Source organism: Anser cygnoides, chromosome 15, assembly GCF_040182565.1.
Source record: "Anser cygnoides isolate HZ-2024a breed goose chromosome 15, Taihu_goose_T2T_genome, whole genome shotgun sequence".
Classification (NCBI taxonomy): domain Eukaryota; kingdom Metazoa; phylum Chordata; class Aves; order Anseriformes; family Anatidae; genus Anser; species Anser cygnoides.
The window spans coordinates 2674557-2690042 of record NC_089887.1 but is presented as its reverse complement, the minus strand read 5'-3'; the positions used below and the strand labels follow the sequence as shown (position 1 = coordinate 2690042).

Here is a 15486-nt window from a genome sequence, read left to right as displayed (position 1 = left end):
TGGGTTAGCCAAGAGCGGCCAGAGTAATTGTGTGAGCAGACTGCTGTGAGCTTCAAATTCCCCTAAAAATGCATATTCAAGCCTTGAGGGGATTTGGATGTGGACAGGTCACTCTCAGACATCTGGAGGCAGCACCGTGGGCTGCTGCAGTGCAGTGAACAGCCGAAGGATGCTGCCAAAGCACTGCCCAGCACAGGCACCACCTCGCCCTGCAGCTCTGATGAGGGCCAGCAGATAAACGCTGAGAGCCATCGGGTTTTACCTCCAGCCTGGCACCTTGCAACCTCGATTCCTCATCCAGAAGTTAGGGACAATAATGCTTGCTTGCCTCAAGAGGGCTCCGTGCGACTTCTCCGCAGAGCGCTGCCACGTCCCGGGATGAAAGGCGAGATAACGCACCAGGACTAGTGCCGCTCTCCTCCATGCCATATGTTGCTCAGCACCCTCCACCCCTCCCACGCGCACAGGATTGATGCCTTGGCTTCCAACGGCACTCCGAAATAAAATTGTATACGGTGTGCCCATCTACTTGCAAAGCCACCGATGTCTGTATGAAGCCTGAGAAGCCGGAAAAGAAAAGCGAGCAGCCGTTAATGACTTTTTTAATGGGAATTGGGCATTTCCTTACAGATGGTGAGGTCTGGGGAGGGCTTCCCTGTGGGCTGTTGCAATGATTGCAGCCCAATTTAATAAAACCAGTTGACGGCTGTTCAGCAGAACAAGCGGCAAGAATCACGACCAGGGAACTTGCTTAAACTGTTCCATCCAGAGCAAATGTCTCCATGGTAGGTGATTTTTTGCAGGGCTTCAGAGCCCATACTGCTGCTGTCTGCAGGCATCCCCAAAGGGAGCCCTGAACCCTGCTCTCTGGGTAACACCAAGCACCCTCGGGGAGAGAGGAAAGAGGATGAGAGCCAGGAGAACAACAGAGAGTAGCTATCCTTGTATGCAGTCTCCTAAAACCTTGGGGAATGGCAAAAGGAGACAACAGTAATGCCTGTGCCTGGTTAACAGCCTGGGGAAGGCTCACACCTTCTTGCCTTGTAATGCCTGGTCTGAGCAGAGGTGTGCTGTGACTGAGCAGCGTCTGTCACACGGTAACCAGAAAGCTGTGATCAAACTGTTTTTCCTGGCATGGAGCACGGCATAACCAAAACGAGCCCGTCTCACCTCCCACTGTCCCAACACCACGCTGTGGGTTCGTGACAGCTTCGCCCAGGCATCTGCTCCTTATCTCCGCACAAGACCAGCCCCCCACCACGAGCCTTGCAGCCAATTCTCACACCAGGAGGGCTGTGGGTTCTGAAATCGCCACGCTTTGCTTGCAGAAGCCCCAGACTTTCATGCCAAACAGTTTGGGAGCCCAGAGCCTTTTTCTATTGCTTTCGGACGGTGTCCCAGGCTTGGGCGATGCCCTGGAGGTCATTCTGTTGATAGCAGAGTGCTTGCATGAGGTGTTCCGAAGCTGGGCTCTGACAGCTCCACGGCTCGTTATACCAGAGACGCTTTGCAGTCAGGCACGTGGAGGAACTTTTATAAGTTTCACTTTAAAATTCCTCCCTTTTTATTGGGCCCAAGCTGGGCCATGCCTGTGAGCAAAGCTGGCGGGAGTCTGACGTTCCCTAGCCAAAAGCCTCAGGATCTGTATTGCCATTGGCTTTGAGATGGTTTAAAACAAATCTTTTACAAGGTAAAAGTCAATATAAACCTGCTAGCTAGAGTTTTCCTTTGTCAGCTGCAAGGATGCAATTATCACAATTTACCTTTGTACGAGTGATTGTGGACAGACTCCACGCGATCCCTGGGCTTTCTCGCTGCAGCCTGCCTAAAGTTTTCCCCCAGCACCCATCTCAGCAATATCCAAGGACTGACAAAGCTGTATCCGCCTGACAAAAGAGTATCCATGCAGAAACACAGCCGCTGTGAGGAATGAATGGTCTATTCAAAGGTGACTGACAAGGTGTATTTCCTAATTTTAAAACTTGTTGTGGAACAGCTAACCAGACAGAAAGCTGACAGCGACAGCTCTTTCTTTGTTGGATTTGGACCCTTTCTGCCGTAAATGTGAACTAATTTCTTGTTGTACAGCCGAGGTTCACGTGTTTTAGCTGAGTACTTGCTTTTCTGAAAGAAAATATGCCTCAGACAGCATAGAAGATGGCATATGGCAATACAAAACACCTAAGTGTAAGAAAACAGAGGAGTAACACTTTGGAGGATTGTTTGCCATAGTCCTGAGAAGGACTGAATCCTGGGAAACGATGGAGAAGAAAATGCAGAGCATCTTGTCCTGTCTGCCCTTCCTCCTTCCTCCTAAGTAGACAGACTGTGGCACAGAGAAGGAATAGCTTTATAAATACTGTCTTTTTCTTTATTCTGCAGGGGAGATTTGGGGGAGCACTTCATGAACCTTTGGCCACAAAATCAGTATGAGGAACTCCTGGCCTTTCTAGGAAGCATTTTCCGAACCCAACACAGAGGCAGCATGAGCAACTCCAGAGCACATCTTCAGGAAATGGTTGAAAGTAACCAATTTTCCTGAGAAAAAAAGCTTAGTTTTCCCCAGAGCGACCAACTGGAGATACCAGATGACTCACCCCTCTCTCCCATCCTACAGCCCCTTGGCTCCCATCAGCCCACAAGGACAGGCTGTCCTCAGCTGCCAGCACTGCTTTCTGCCATCACCATGTTCAGGCTAATACTGGGAACAGCATGATTTCTCTTTCCTCCCTTCAAGCACTTAAAAGAAAGACCTACTTGCACCCTAGGAGATCAAATTAAACATTTTGGAGTCTCCAGGGAGAAACTCTTTTTTGTTGTCGTTGCTTTTAGCATTGCCTGACAGTTGAAGTTTTTATTTAAAGGTCCAGGATCAAAGAAGAAACTTCTTTGTGGGTTATCTGCACAAGGAGGTGCAGCTCCTGGGGAGGTCAGTTGCATACCCACATACCACCATGCACCGCCACCATCAGACCAAAAGGTCTATTTCCCCTAGAACAAATCACGCCTATATGAATAATTCACAGCAAATAATTTACACCGTCGGACTCTAAGCTGCCAGGTCCTAACACACACATTTAAACTCTCCACACCTCAGTGGTGCTGACAGCTGCCTTCCAGGCTTTTCACACACAGAACAATGCTTCTGCTCAACACATGCCATCAGGATCAGGCCCTCGATCCCATTTGGTGCTTCCCACCTGTATGAAAACCTCTCGCTCCTCCTCTGGCACTGCATTGCTGGTGCCAGCCCGTGCCACCATGCCAACACGGAGCACCCCAGGCGCTACGGGGAGCTAACAAATGGCGAGCGCCTGACACCACAAACCCTCGAGGCCATCCCTGCACTCACCTGCTCGTGGTACTCGATGCCCATGCTCAGCGTGTTGATGAGAATGGCGATCATAATCCCCCGGTTGAAGTACTTGCTTTCCACGATCCTCTTCAGCTTGCTGCCGAACGCCTTCCACAGGCGGGTGACCTTGTTCCTCTCCTTGGGCTTCTTCTTCCTCCTCCTCCTCCTGCTGCGCTGCTGCTGGAGCTGGTCCCTGTGGTCGCCGTGCCGCAGGTCCTGGGTGAACTCGTAGACGCCGTTGCTGTCGGAGTCGCAGCTGTCGGACTCGCTGAAGGCGAACTCGGGGTCCTCCAGGAGGCTGGCGCAGAAGGGGCAGTCCTGCAGCTCGCAGGTCAGCGTCCCCCCCGGCGGGCTGGGCAGCGGGCAGGCCGCGCTCAGCCCCGACAGCCGGCTGGACGTCCGCCGCAGACCTGCAAGGGGAGACGTGCACCATGAGGCCTGCACACCCATGACCTCCCCTCGACATGGCGGACAACCCTCTGTGTCCCTGCACCGCACACCTGCGGCCTCCCCTCGACATGGCGGACCGCCCTCTGTGTCCCCACACAGGTGGCGCTGGGCTCCTGACACATCCTGAGTTACACCTAATACAGCCTTCTAGCACTCTACCTAACCAAGCAATTCTCACTTTGCCTCATTTTTCCCTTCCGTTCCACTCTGCCCAAGCCCTGCCAGCCACCCTCTAGCCCCCTCCATGGTCGTGGGGCTGAGGGACCTCTCTCCGCGCAACGTGGGGGCCATTTTGTGCTCTGCTGCTCAGGGAGGTCTGACTGGCACATCTCTCACTTCCAATTATTTTTGGTTATATCTGACCGGGCTAACATTATTAGTGGTGATCTGAGCACTATCAAGCTGTTACACTTGATTTAGGTAGAGCTTCCATTTAGATAGTAATGAGGAGAGAGGAGAAGAAATGGACCAAAGGCGGCTACAGACCACGGATCACAGCTCGGAGACTCACATAGTCCCTTTAGTCTTCTTCATCCCTCCTTCAGCCTTTAATAAAGTTCAGGTGTATTCTTTGCTTTAGGCACATGATTGAGTGTGCAAGGTGTTTTAAAATCAAACAAACACATTACCACATGGTTTGTGGTGTGAGGAGAAACGCTGGCTGCCGTCACAGAGCCAGGGCACACAGAAAACGTGGCCAAGCGTAATGAGGATGAGTCAGGTGGAAATGGAACCAGATTTTGTTTCCTCATATTCAGGAACCAAATTCCTGATTTCTTCATATTTTGGAACCAGATATTACTGGCAGAAAAAAAAAAAAAAAAAAAAAACAAAAAAACAGGAATGCAATAAATACCACTTGCACATGATCATTCCAACAAAACGCCACTGAACCATCAATGAACATTTTCCTTGATGGAAAATAAGGTGTAGGTGACACTTTTCCCCTGGGACCTGCCCCTGCCTGGAGGTTGGATGGAGATACAGATACATTTTGGGGAGACCAGGCACAATGGCAGCGGATGCTCCTGGCTCTGCGCCCAGGAGCTTGGAGCTCACCCAGCAGTAACGCTGCTGATTTCAGCCACTCCTGGCTGACACTCGAGGACAACTTTAAAGAGAAGGCAGCAGCAAACAAATAAAGCACCTTGTTAGATTGAAAGCTGGGTTCTGACAGGAGACGAAATATATTTTACTTGCCTGAATGTCACTCAGATATCACTGGCTTTCAAAACAGTCTCACAGGAGGGAACTGTCCTCCTTCTGGTCTGTACATCAAAGACACCAGGAAAAATATTTGCCCCTTACTCAACCTGCAAGCAGCAGTGGTCAGCGCTGCACATCAGCATGGTGTTTCTGATTAGGACCGGTCTGATGAGGAAACACCGGAGCATGGACGCAGTAGTGCAGATGGCAGAGGCAGTGGGCTTGCCAGATGTCCTGAATGCTATCAAAGTGTTAAAAATTATATGAAAAACACTGGCGCCGCAGATGTCTTCAAAATACCAGAGTCTCCTTGGCTGCCTGCTAAAATAACCTCACAGCATTGCAGGGCACGAGAACGTGGAGGAACAGGCTGTACTTTGTGCTGTTCAATTCCACAACAAAAGAAGGGAAGAGAATACTCTCTCCCACAATTGCATCTTTCCCAGCGGACACCAACCTTGCTTCCAGCTGGGCCTGAGAGTACCCTGGCTGCTAATGCCTGCTTAATGCTCTCAATCATCACTCGTGTGCTCCCCTTGCACAAATCTTGCAGTGAACAGACTCTGCTTGTTGACGGGTAAGAGTGGAGAGAGAATTAAGCGAAACGGCCCTTTGTTTGCCCAAAGGGGCACAGGAGGGCTGGGGGGAGCTTGTGAGCCCACCTCACCTTCCCTGTCTGTCACAGGGTGGAAGGGAAGGGCTGGGCATGGACACATTATAAGACAGGATCTCCAGATGGACTGGGCCAACTTGCTTCCTGTCCTAGCCTCTGTGCTCCTCGGGGTGCCACATAAAGCTGCTGCACATAAAGCAAAGAGCTGCTGTGCCCACCCACTTCCTCTAGATAAAACCACATTGCTGAGAGAGACAAAAACAATTTCAAGAGATTTGTTTAAAACATTTTGTTATCCTCTGGGCTGAAATGCCTCTGTGAAAAGAGGATACTATAATTGCATTATTAACAGCAACTCCATCTAACCTCAAGCTTCTGAAGAACCACCAGAGGCCACGTGAAAAATCTCTAAAGTCACTGGAGTGGCCCTGGGGTGTTGCAGGTGTGATTAAGATCTGGGGCTTCCTTTGCTGGGATGAGTCCCAACAGCAGATCCCCCTGTGAGCACGGAGAACCAAACCTCTGACTTGAGCACTGCCTTCCAAGCAACAGCTCTTCTGCTCGTCCTCGGTTTCCCAGTTCCAGACTTCTGTGGAGCCTGGGCTTTTATCTCAAGGTAAATACACAGGCTCATAATAACCTTCATTAACTTGCATAGTTAAAGATGTACCAGTGATTCATATAAAGCCCTTGCTTAACAACGGAAGAACATTGCAACTAACCTTGCCCCTCCTGCCCTCCTGCTAAGCTTCCAAAAATACAGAAATGTCTGCCGAAGGCAATTTCTCTATAAACAATCCACTTTACCCTTTTGTATGGTCACTTTAAAAAAAATATTAACAAAGACAAGCCACCCAACCTCTTTGGCAAGCAACCTTTACTGTGACCTCCCTCAAGCTAGGCTTGGTATTTTTTCAGCACATGCATCACTAGGATAAATATTTGTGTCCATGCACACACAGATAAACAGTTTTGGAAAACACAGGCATTGATAAAAACAGATGATGAGTTTGGCTTAAAGAGATTAAAAAAAAAAAAGAAGCTTGATCTTTTTGACTTTTTACTGTTTGAGGGCTTAAAACTATTTTTTAGGTGTTAGCTCCAGCCATGAGGACTGGAAAAAATTTGCAAAATAGAAACCTAAGCATTGCATGTAATCACTACACCAGCAGTGGATGATTTATATGAGAACGGAGATAAAACTGCACTAACTAGCAATGCTGATGTGGCTGCAGTCTGTACAGATAAGGATGGGACAGAGATACAAGAGTCCCTCACATGTTTTTCATTCACTCAGACTGAAGTGAGCTCCAAATCTGCAGTAACACTCAGTTCTACGTTTCTTCTGCACATGGTGAAAGAGGAGAGGGGAAGCCTCTAATGGGAAAGGGGCCTTCAGCAGTGGCCTAAAGTCACTCATCCTGCATCTTGCTTTTGCCAATGACTGCAAATACAAGGCTAGAAGGAGCAAAGCTCTCAGTCCCTCAACTTGTCCTACTTCTGGCTTCTGTACTTAGCTCAAACAGCATTCACAAAACAGCTGCCATCGCCAGCACCCCCCTTGGCTATCATTAACCCCTTAACTCTTGAGCTATTTGCCCTTTGCCCAGTTCTCCCAAGCAAAAATACCTGCTCATTTGTCCTTACCATGCTCTCCTACCAGTTGCTGCAGCTTCCCATAAGAATCTGTGCCCAAATTTACAGGGCTGTTAACCACCGCCACAGGTGAGTTGCCGTTCTTCTTTCCTTTGGGAACTGGCACTGAACTGCCTTTGCTCGTTGGAGAGGGCAGGATGGTAGGGTAGTTGCTGCCATGGTTGGAGAGTCCAGCAGTCAGTTTAATGCTTGCAGGGGCATTGGAAGACTTACAGTTCACCTGTGGTCCTTCAACGTGACAGTCTGCGTGGTAAATGCTGTGCACAGACTCTGAATCTGGAGGAGGTGCAGGGCTCTGCAAGTTGGGTGATGAGGAAGGAAGCATCAGTTTGCCTCCAGGCTTCATGACCTTGAGTTCCAAGTCACAAATCTCAGGGTTGGAGCGCGGCCCCCGAGGGCTCCCGTTGCTGATGTGGTAGTGGTGGTGATGGTGGTGGTGGTGGTGGTGGATGAGGTGGTGGATGGAGGTGATGCGCTTTTTGCCTCGGCGGTTCTGCCCATTCGTGGTGCTGTTTGGGTTCACTTTTTTCCTGCGCTTGCTCTGCCAGTTATTGTACAGGCGTATTGTCCGCCGTTTCACCTTCCTGAAGATGTGGCAGATGTACTTGAGCAGCTCCTCGTAGCAGCTACCTGGCTCCGAGAAGCTGGCGATTGTGCTGTCATTGGAGAGATAACGGGCCCGCTGCTCCTGCATCAGCTGGTTCTCCCGCTGCTTTGTTTCAGAAAACTGTGTTGCTATCACAACCAGGCACAAGTTAATCATGAAGAAGGAACCAACCTGGAGAAAACAAAACAAAAGGAGTTAGCAGGGACTCTACAGAGCAACACATGCACTTCACCGCCACATGCTGTCCGGACTTGAAGCATTGTTCTTAGAAATCCCGAGATTTCCAAACGTGCCAAATCTCAGGGTCTGCTCACCAAATGTTATGTCGACATGAGCCTGAGCTGCTAAATTTGCTCCTAAACCATGTTAAATTGTTCTGGCAATGGCAAAGAAAGCTGTTAACAATAGCCTTCACCACTTTCCTCCCCTCAGCGGTGATGACATTTGCCACTAACGCAGGGTGCATGAAACACAACGTGATCAGTCACCACAGCAAAACAGATTACTAGGAAACACCCGGCCAACCCACAGGGAAAGATGGCCTGCAGTCCTGCTTGTGCTGTACTGAAACTGCCTCCTCCTCCAGCACTTCACACCCTGGCACAGGCACCCTCATTTTGAGGAGGACAGTCAGCATCCCTGCGTTGGTACCTTTGTACTCTTGTACCTTTCCGGCACAGGGAAGTACATCTCCAGGAGATTCAGTGCTCCCGCAGAGGCCTGATTTACTGCCTGGTTGAGCTGACATACTCTTGGGTGATATCAGGTTTTCAAAATGAAGTCCCAAGGACAAGAATGGAAGTGACCTAAGACTATATCCTTCCCTCAGCTGCTGAGTCCACAAACTGGCTTTTCATCACTGGAGTTCATAAATCAGCCAAAAGGAAAATGTCAGATATTCCCATCAGAGGATCTCTGCCCTTAGGCGTGAAAGGGACTGACGTCAAGAAAGTGCCACTGCCTACATGGCCAAACCTCTGCGCTGGGCTCAGTAGGAGACGTATGGATTTAATCTGGGCCATTGTCTGGAGAATCCTCGGGGGAAGCTGGTGGGAGATGGTTTGCAGTGTTATTCTCCAATCTGTAATATCAGCCTGGAGAGGGCTTGAGAAGCAGTAAGGGTGCCATTCCCAGCTCCAAGTGACTTGGGGATTAGTCACCTGCCTTTTCTGCAGGGATCTGCATGCAGACAAGAGCTCAAAGGAGTGGAATGTAAATCTCCACCATGCACGGCAAGTTGCTAAAGGCTCAAAAATCACTGATTTCAGAATGCTATCCATTACTGGGAAACTCTCACACTGCCCCGATCCACACAGTGGTGGGAGCTGTGGTGGTTCGACTTTCCAAGGCCTTCAAAACCACAGAGATGGACAGAACTATATATAAAGAATACCTGACCGCAACAGCACTTTGAAGTGCCTCTGTCCCATGTCCTACCTGACATCTACACAGAACTTTGCTCTCCTCCTGACTTAAGCGTTTCTTTTCCACAGATGTAGACCCCTGGGGAAGGTTGTGCCCTTTTTTAAAAAAACAAGAACCCTGCTAACCTGGGATGACAGCTTCTGAGGGAAACCTCCAGTGAGTAATACTTTGTTTCTAGGAACAACAGCACTGTTAAGACCTCAGAAAGGTGTACTGCTATTATTACCATTATTTAAAAGGCTCACGGGAAATTCAGCAACTGGTTGAGTGCCCTTCATTGAAATAAGCTGTATCTCCGCTTTTTGTTCTGATCAGCAGTTGCTTGGCAAGGCACGATAGTTAGGACACACCAAGGTGACAAGACCAAGACTGGGGGACTAAGAGGGAGGGAAGACCATATGGCTTGACAAGCTGTGACTATGCATCACGTGTGACACTAAAAAGTGCAGAGCCTGTTGTAGCCAATAACCTGTCCCTACAGCACTAATCACAACCTGCATGATTACCCTTTATGGTGGGAGGAAGGTCTCGTTCTGAATCCCAGTTGGCTCTGTGAAAAGCCCAGGAAACATCTTTACCCCACAAGGACAAGGAACGGGAGCATTTCACAGTTCATACTTACTATTATAAGTAATATAAAATATATAAAATTGTAAAAAGAATGTGCATCCATCACATAATACATGATGTCAACCCATCCTTCCAGGGTTATAACCTACAGAGAGACAGAGAAAGAAAGCGTGAGAACAAGAGTCAACCAAAAAGTTAGTCAGCATCAGTCTTCTGGTACTCATCACTGCACAGCATCTCTCAGCATCCATCCGGACCCGCTGCACTTTTTTTCCTAGCTGGCTTAGGATAGCAGCACTGTGTGACCAAAGGACTGGCCTGAGGCTTCCACAGAAATCTGGCACAATTAAAACGATAAAACAATACAATAAAACATTCGAAACACTGGTTTTGAGCCAATGCAAAGAACTTCTAAGGAAGGGTTATAAACAAAGCAGAGGCCTTCCTTCGCAGAGGTCTGGGCTTTTACCTTAGGCTCCTGGTTTTGTAATGCTACCTGCAAAATTCCTAAGTTTTTAATCCAATTTTGTCTCTGTAAAAACTGATTTCTTTGTGATACTTACTCGCTCACCATTGCAACTACATCACCAACATCATAGCAGGAAAACATCTGAATGGAAGACAGTTACTTTAATTAAATGGAGATCTGATTTCATACTTGTTTTCTCGGTCTTCCTTCTACTAAAAAAGAAGCTGAGGATTTAATTAACACCACACAGGCTGTGTGCAGAGCAAAGCAAATGATGCTATGTAATTTACACTTTTTATTTAGATAAAACATACCAAACGTCTAGTGCCATCTTGCTACTAGTGCTAGAGCTGAAACTCCAGCACAACTTCAACAAAATCAAAGCTCCTTTCTGAACGTACTTGCACTGATGCATCCTGTTTGCTATGCCTGATGCCAGCCTTAGTGGTCCTAGCACAAAACCCAGAATTGCCTGCTGCCTTCAATTTCTGTGGCATCATTCCCAAGTTTAACCATGCCTGCAGTGATGGAACTGAGTTACTGAGCCTGCCTGAGACTGTCAGAGCTCACGAGTGCTGGAAGAGAGACACTCCTTACTCCTAATTCCTCTCACCCTAAAGTCAATTGTGGCAATAACTTACCAGCAAGTTTTCAAACCCATTTCCCACGTTGAAGCACACTTAACACCCACCACTCAGCAGGGTGAGAGGGAGCCATCACCAGTGCTCGCACCACCTCTGCAGCAAGCCAGCACATACAGGCCCACGCTAAAACCAATAAATGTGATTTGCCACGGAGCAGGTAAAAATTCTCTCTGCAGCTGTTATCATCTGTCTGCATCGCTAAAGACTTTGAGCAATCAGGTCTGATGACGTGCTGACTGCATTTACACGAACTGCACCCACCTCTCCTGGTCCTCATTACATGCATTAGGTATCTTTTCATATCACATCCTCGCTGCTGGTTAGGGATGTACAGGTGTCAGAGAGCAATGCTGTGCTTCCAGTGGCGTGGATTGAACAAAAACGAAGAGAATGCTTTTGGTCAGTGTGACCCCCAGAGATCGATCTCTGGTGGAAAGCATTCAGCAACAGACACGTTCTGTGCTGTTATTCCCCCTCAAGTCTGAGAACGGGTTAAGCTGTCTGGGCAGACACTGGCAGCAATCAGTCTGTTCAGTGGTGTGAAATGGACAGGCAATCAAACTCAAACTGCCCTTTTCTGCCTTTCGTTTAACAAAGCTGAAACATTTATAGAGAGCACAGCTCTTCTCAGCCCCCTTCCTTGCTTGCATGAGCAGCCGATCCTCCCTCCGTGCGGTGCTTTGCAGGTTCACCAGGAAAACAGAGGGATCATACAGGGGGGCACAAAGCTAAACCAAATCACTGCCTAAGAAACTGTCTCCTTCGGGCTGTTCAAAGTCCCCTCCTTCCATCCCCCTTCCCGTCCGTTTAGACGGGTGTCTCAGAGTCAGGCCACCGCAGCTGCCACGGCAGGTGCTCCATCCGTTTACACTCAGGGACGAAAAATGAGCCCAGGGACACCGAGCGTATCAGCTACACCTCCTCGCCAAATAAATGTATGAAACCGATTAAACACAAGAGCCCTCTCTACAAAAGGAGTTACCTGACGTCTGCTGTTGGGCTTCTGCAGGCACTGCCAGCCCCCCACCTGGGAAGCAGCTGCTGAGACAAGAGCGAGGGCCAACCAAACATTTAGAGAGGTATTTTTCTTGCATGCTAGACAGCATTTTCAGCAAGAATTAATCAACACACCACATTTCTCCTCTGGAGGGCTGAAGATGCTCATCCAGCTCACAGAATATTTAAGATGTAATTAGAATTTTCATTATTTACTACTCACTTGTAAAGCAAAGGGACGCAGGAGGAATAAACAGACCGCTGGGCTTTTGTTCTCCTGTTTGACATCTTTGTGGGTTCATTCTTGGACTCATCACCCAGTATAAATGCAGCACTACCTAGGGGAGGATTCCCGAGCTGCCAAGGATTAGAGAGTACTAGCAATCCCGTAAGAGAGCGTGCTCACAGACATCTGTCTTCTTTTTTTAATCAAATAGCTCTGGAGAAATGCAGGACAACACACATGCATGGCCACCTGTCTGGACTGAAACAGTCTCTATGACTTTTATAGCCTGATTCTTGCCATGCTGAGGACTTCTTTCAGGCTGTCCTTTAAAGTGCTCCAAATGACTTTACGTGTGCATTTTTATCTACTCCAAGATCCCATTGCATATCCCCAGGAAGGCCTTGGTGTAAATGGGAACCAGACCATTTGAATTTGCCAACAGCTGGTCTATCCACCATGAGCTAAATTCTTTAACTATTTTTGGAACCAAGTCAGAGGCATCTGCACTGGTGCAAGGTTCCCTGCTGCAGTACAGCATCTGATCCTACACATTTATTCTCAGAGCAGAGGAACTCAAAGGGAAAGCTAACAACTCCTTCTATTCTCCCATGATCACTGATACATTTTTTCAGTACTACATGGACTACTGTTTCTCCCTTGAGGCATCCTGGATGCAATATCACCTACTTCGCTAAGCAGAAATGACTTCTTCCACTCTGCAGTTTCCAATCTGATTAATCCACTTGACTGCAGCGCCAGCATTTGGCCCTCCAAGCTCTTCACAGATGTCTTCCAAGGACCTGGAGCACCTTTCTTGTGCTTTCCAATCTCGGCAATCCATTCTCAGTAATTAAATTCTGTTCAAACCATGATTGTTCACAGGCAGACATATTAAACAGCCCCTCCAAATGTACCAGTTCAAAGCTTCCAACCAACGCAACATACAATTATTTATCAACAGAGATAAGATGGCAAGAAATACGTTTTCTAATTCTGCCCTGATAAAAAAGATGCTCAAGATATGTGGCCCACTAAAATCATCAGCTGCAGGGAAGTAGCTGAAAGATTCAATTAAGATGATTGGCTAGCATGCCCTGGAGGGTGCTGCCAACTGCATTCACATGCTGCAGACCCAGAGGGAGAGGAGACATTGCCCCCTTAGCATGGCAAAAGGATTTTTGCCTTCAGAGGACTGAGGTTCTGGTCAGAGAACAGAGACGTCACCTATCTATGGGAGATCCTGTGTGATGTTCAGTGCAATTCTTGCCTGTTCATTCAGCCCTGTACATCTTACACAGCATGGGCAGGGATAGGGGAAATTGTTTTTCTCCCATTAATACCTTAGAGGCAAAATTCAGTGTCCTGAGTCTTGCACCTGATTCGCTCTCCCATCAGAGCAAGGATTTAATGGAAAGCTCACTGAGGTGAATGGAAATACAGATTTTGACTTCATCGACCTTTGGCTCAGACACCATTCATGCAGTCTCTTGTCCAGCATCCCCTGATCACCACGTTCAGGTGAGCAGGATGAGAGCAGACAGTCAGGTTTCTTAAGTCTCCTGTTTTGTGATTCTGCTTCTCTTGGTTTGCTCATGCCACAATAATCTCATCAGCTCTAACAACGATGCTCATCTGATTTATGGTAGTGTAACTGGGGACAGAATCAGGTCTTCCAGTCAAGCTAATCAGAATCAATCTAAAACTCCAGAGTGAAAATCACAAGGGAGATGTAGATTAAAGACACTGGCAATTAACTCAGACCTCCTCATTGTTCCCAGGGAGACAGAAGGTTTACATTGTTTTTTTCTGGGGTCACTTGAAAGGTCTCTGCAGAACAATTTCTTTTATTATGTCAAGAAGTTTTCACCATAAAAATCCTTGTCCTTGCACTCTGCCAAAATTTTTGCAAGTTCTTGGCTATAATCCATTCCAGAGCAGGTTATTTTTTGCTTTAGTGTCAGTTAAGAAAAAGGAAAAAATAAAAAGAATCATCCAGGGAAGAAAAAACAAACCCAAACACCATAACACCCAAACAACTTTACTTAATAAAGTCAAACACTGAATTCTTTTCTGTGTATTAGAAAGCACTAACGGTTGGTGCCAGATGGATCGCTGCAGACAAATCAACCTTGAGGTGCCACTCCTGCGAATAACTGAACGAACTTCGCGCGTAGAGACAACCTCCTCAGGTATGAGAACCAAAATTAGTGGCTTACACCTTGACCAGAACCCCTAAAATGCATAGCTCTGGCAAAAAAAAAATTCCTTAGCTGTTGATTTCAGAATTGCAGGTGCTTGTTCAGCTCAGCGCCTGGCTGAAGCAGGAGGTGATACATAGAGAAACCCAAGTGTTTCCAAACCATTTGAAGTGTTCATTTTAATTGACGTATATAATTTGCATTCAGTCTCTTTTGGCCTAACCTGGGTCCTTTGGGGACAAGATGGGCATTATCTGCATCAAAATCAATTACGTTAAACTGAACAGCAACAGAGTACTGCCATGATCATCATTATTTTAACCTTTTATCTTATTTCCCTGGCTGTGCTGCACAATTTTTCTTTTTCTTTTTCATATACTTCATCAAGACAAGATACAATGATATAAATTGTGAAAGGTATTAATTACTATGATGTCCTCAGTAAATTTTACAAGCCCTTCAGTATTGATTTCAGAAAGCCTCTTATCTATGTATTTTGCCCTCTCAGGAACACTGACTTGGCTAGCAAGCACTGACCAGTGCAAAATGAAGTATTCCTTTTCTGCATGCAGTGTGCTTGGCAGCTAATCAAATCACTAACTATTTTTGAAGTCAATTTCATAATTTTAATTATTTTCTCATGACACATGTTGTTAAGTAACTCCACAGTCAGAAAAACAGGTTTTATTTGTATTCTGAGTAAGGTCCTTTGAAGAGATTCTCCTTTCACTTTGAGGGCCTGCTCTCTTTGCAAAGCAGTTTTAGACATTTTGTGATATGTTGGGAGTCTTGCAAAGCATGCCCCTGCTCTGAAAAGCAGCCCTGGAAACCAGAAGATAAAAGGAAATGGTGCAACTTTGCATTTGTCTTGGATTAGAGACAACCTCTCAAGTTTGCCCCATGCAAGTCTGAGCCCTGGTTAGCACTACCAATTCACGGTGGATCCTGAAAAGCAGAGTACAACCAGTGTGCAATAAAGTTGGACAGGTCGCTGATGCTGTTACCAGTGGCCCTGAGCATCACAAAACTGAATTCAAGAGCTTAAAATGGCATCAGTACTCAACAACAACT

The 15486-nt window shown here is 47.2% G+C and overlaps 1 protein-coding gene across 5 annotated transcripts in view; it reads right to left on the bottom strand.

The window, feature by feature from the left end:
* Nucleotides 1-15486, bottom strand: part of CACNA1H (calcium voltage-gated channel subunit alpha1 H) — a 228278-nt gene that overhangs the window by 79096 nt on the left and 133696 nt on the right. For 4 of the 5 annotated variants that reach the window (XM_066977739.1, XM_066977742.1, XM_066977740.1 and 1 more), the window contains 3 exons: nt 9935-10027; nt 7272-8058; nt 3353-3765 (listed from right to left, as the gene is read on the bottom strand). In XM_066977739.1, the coding sequence (XP_066833840.1) occupies nt 3353-3765; nt 7272-8058; nt 9935-10027 (1293 nt within the window). The remainder of the gene's footprint in view (nt 1-3352; nt 3766-7271; nt 8059-9934; nt 10028-15486) is intronic. The other variant, XM_066977741.1, reaches the window with a different exon arrangement.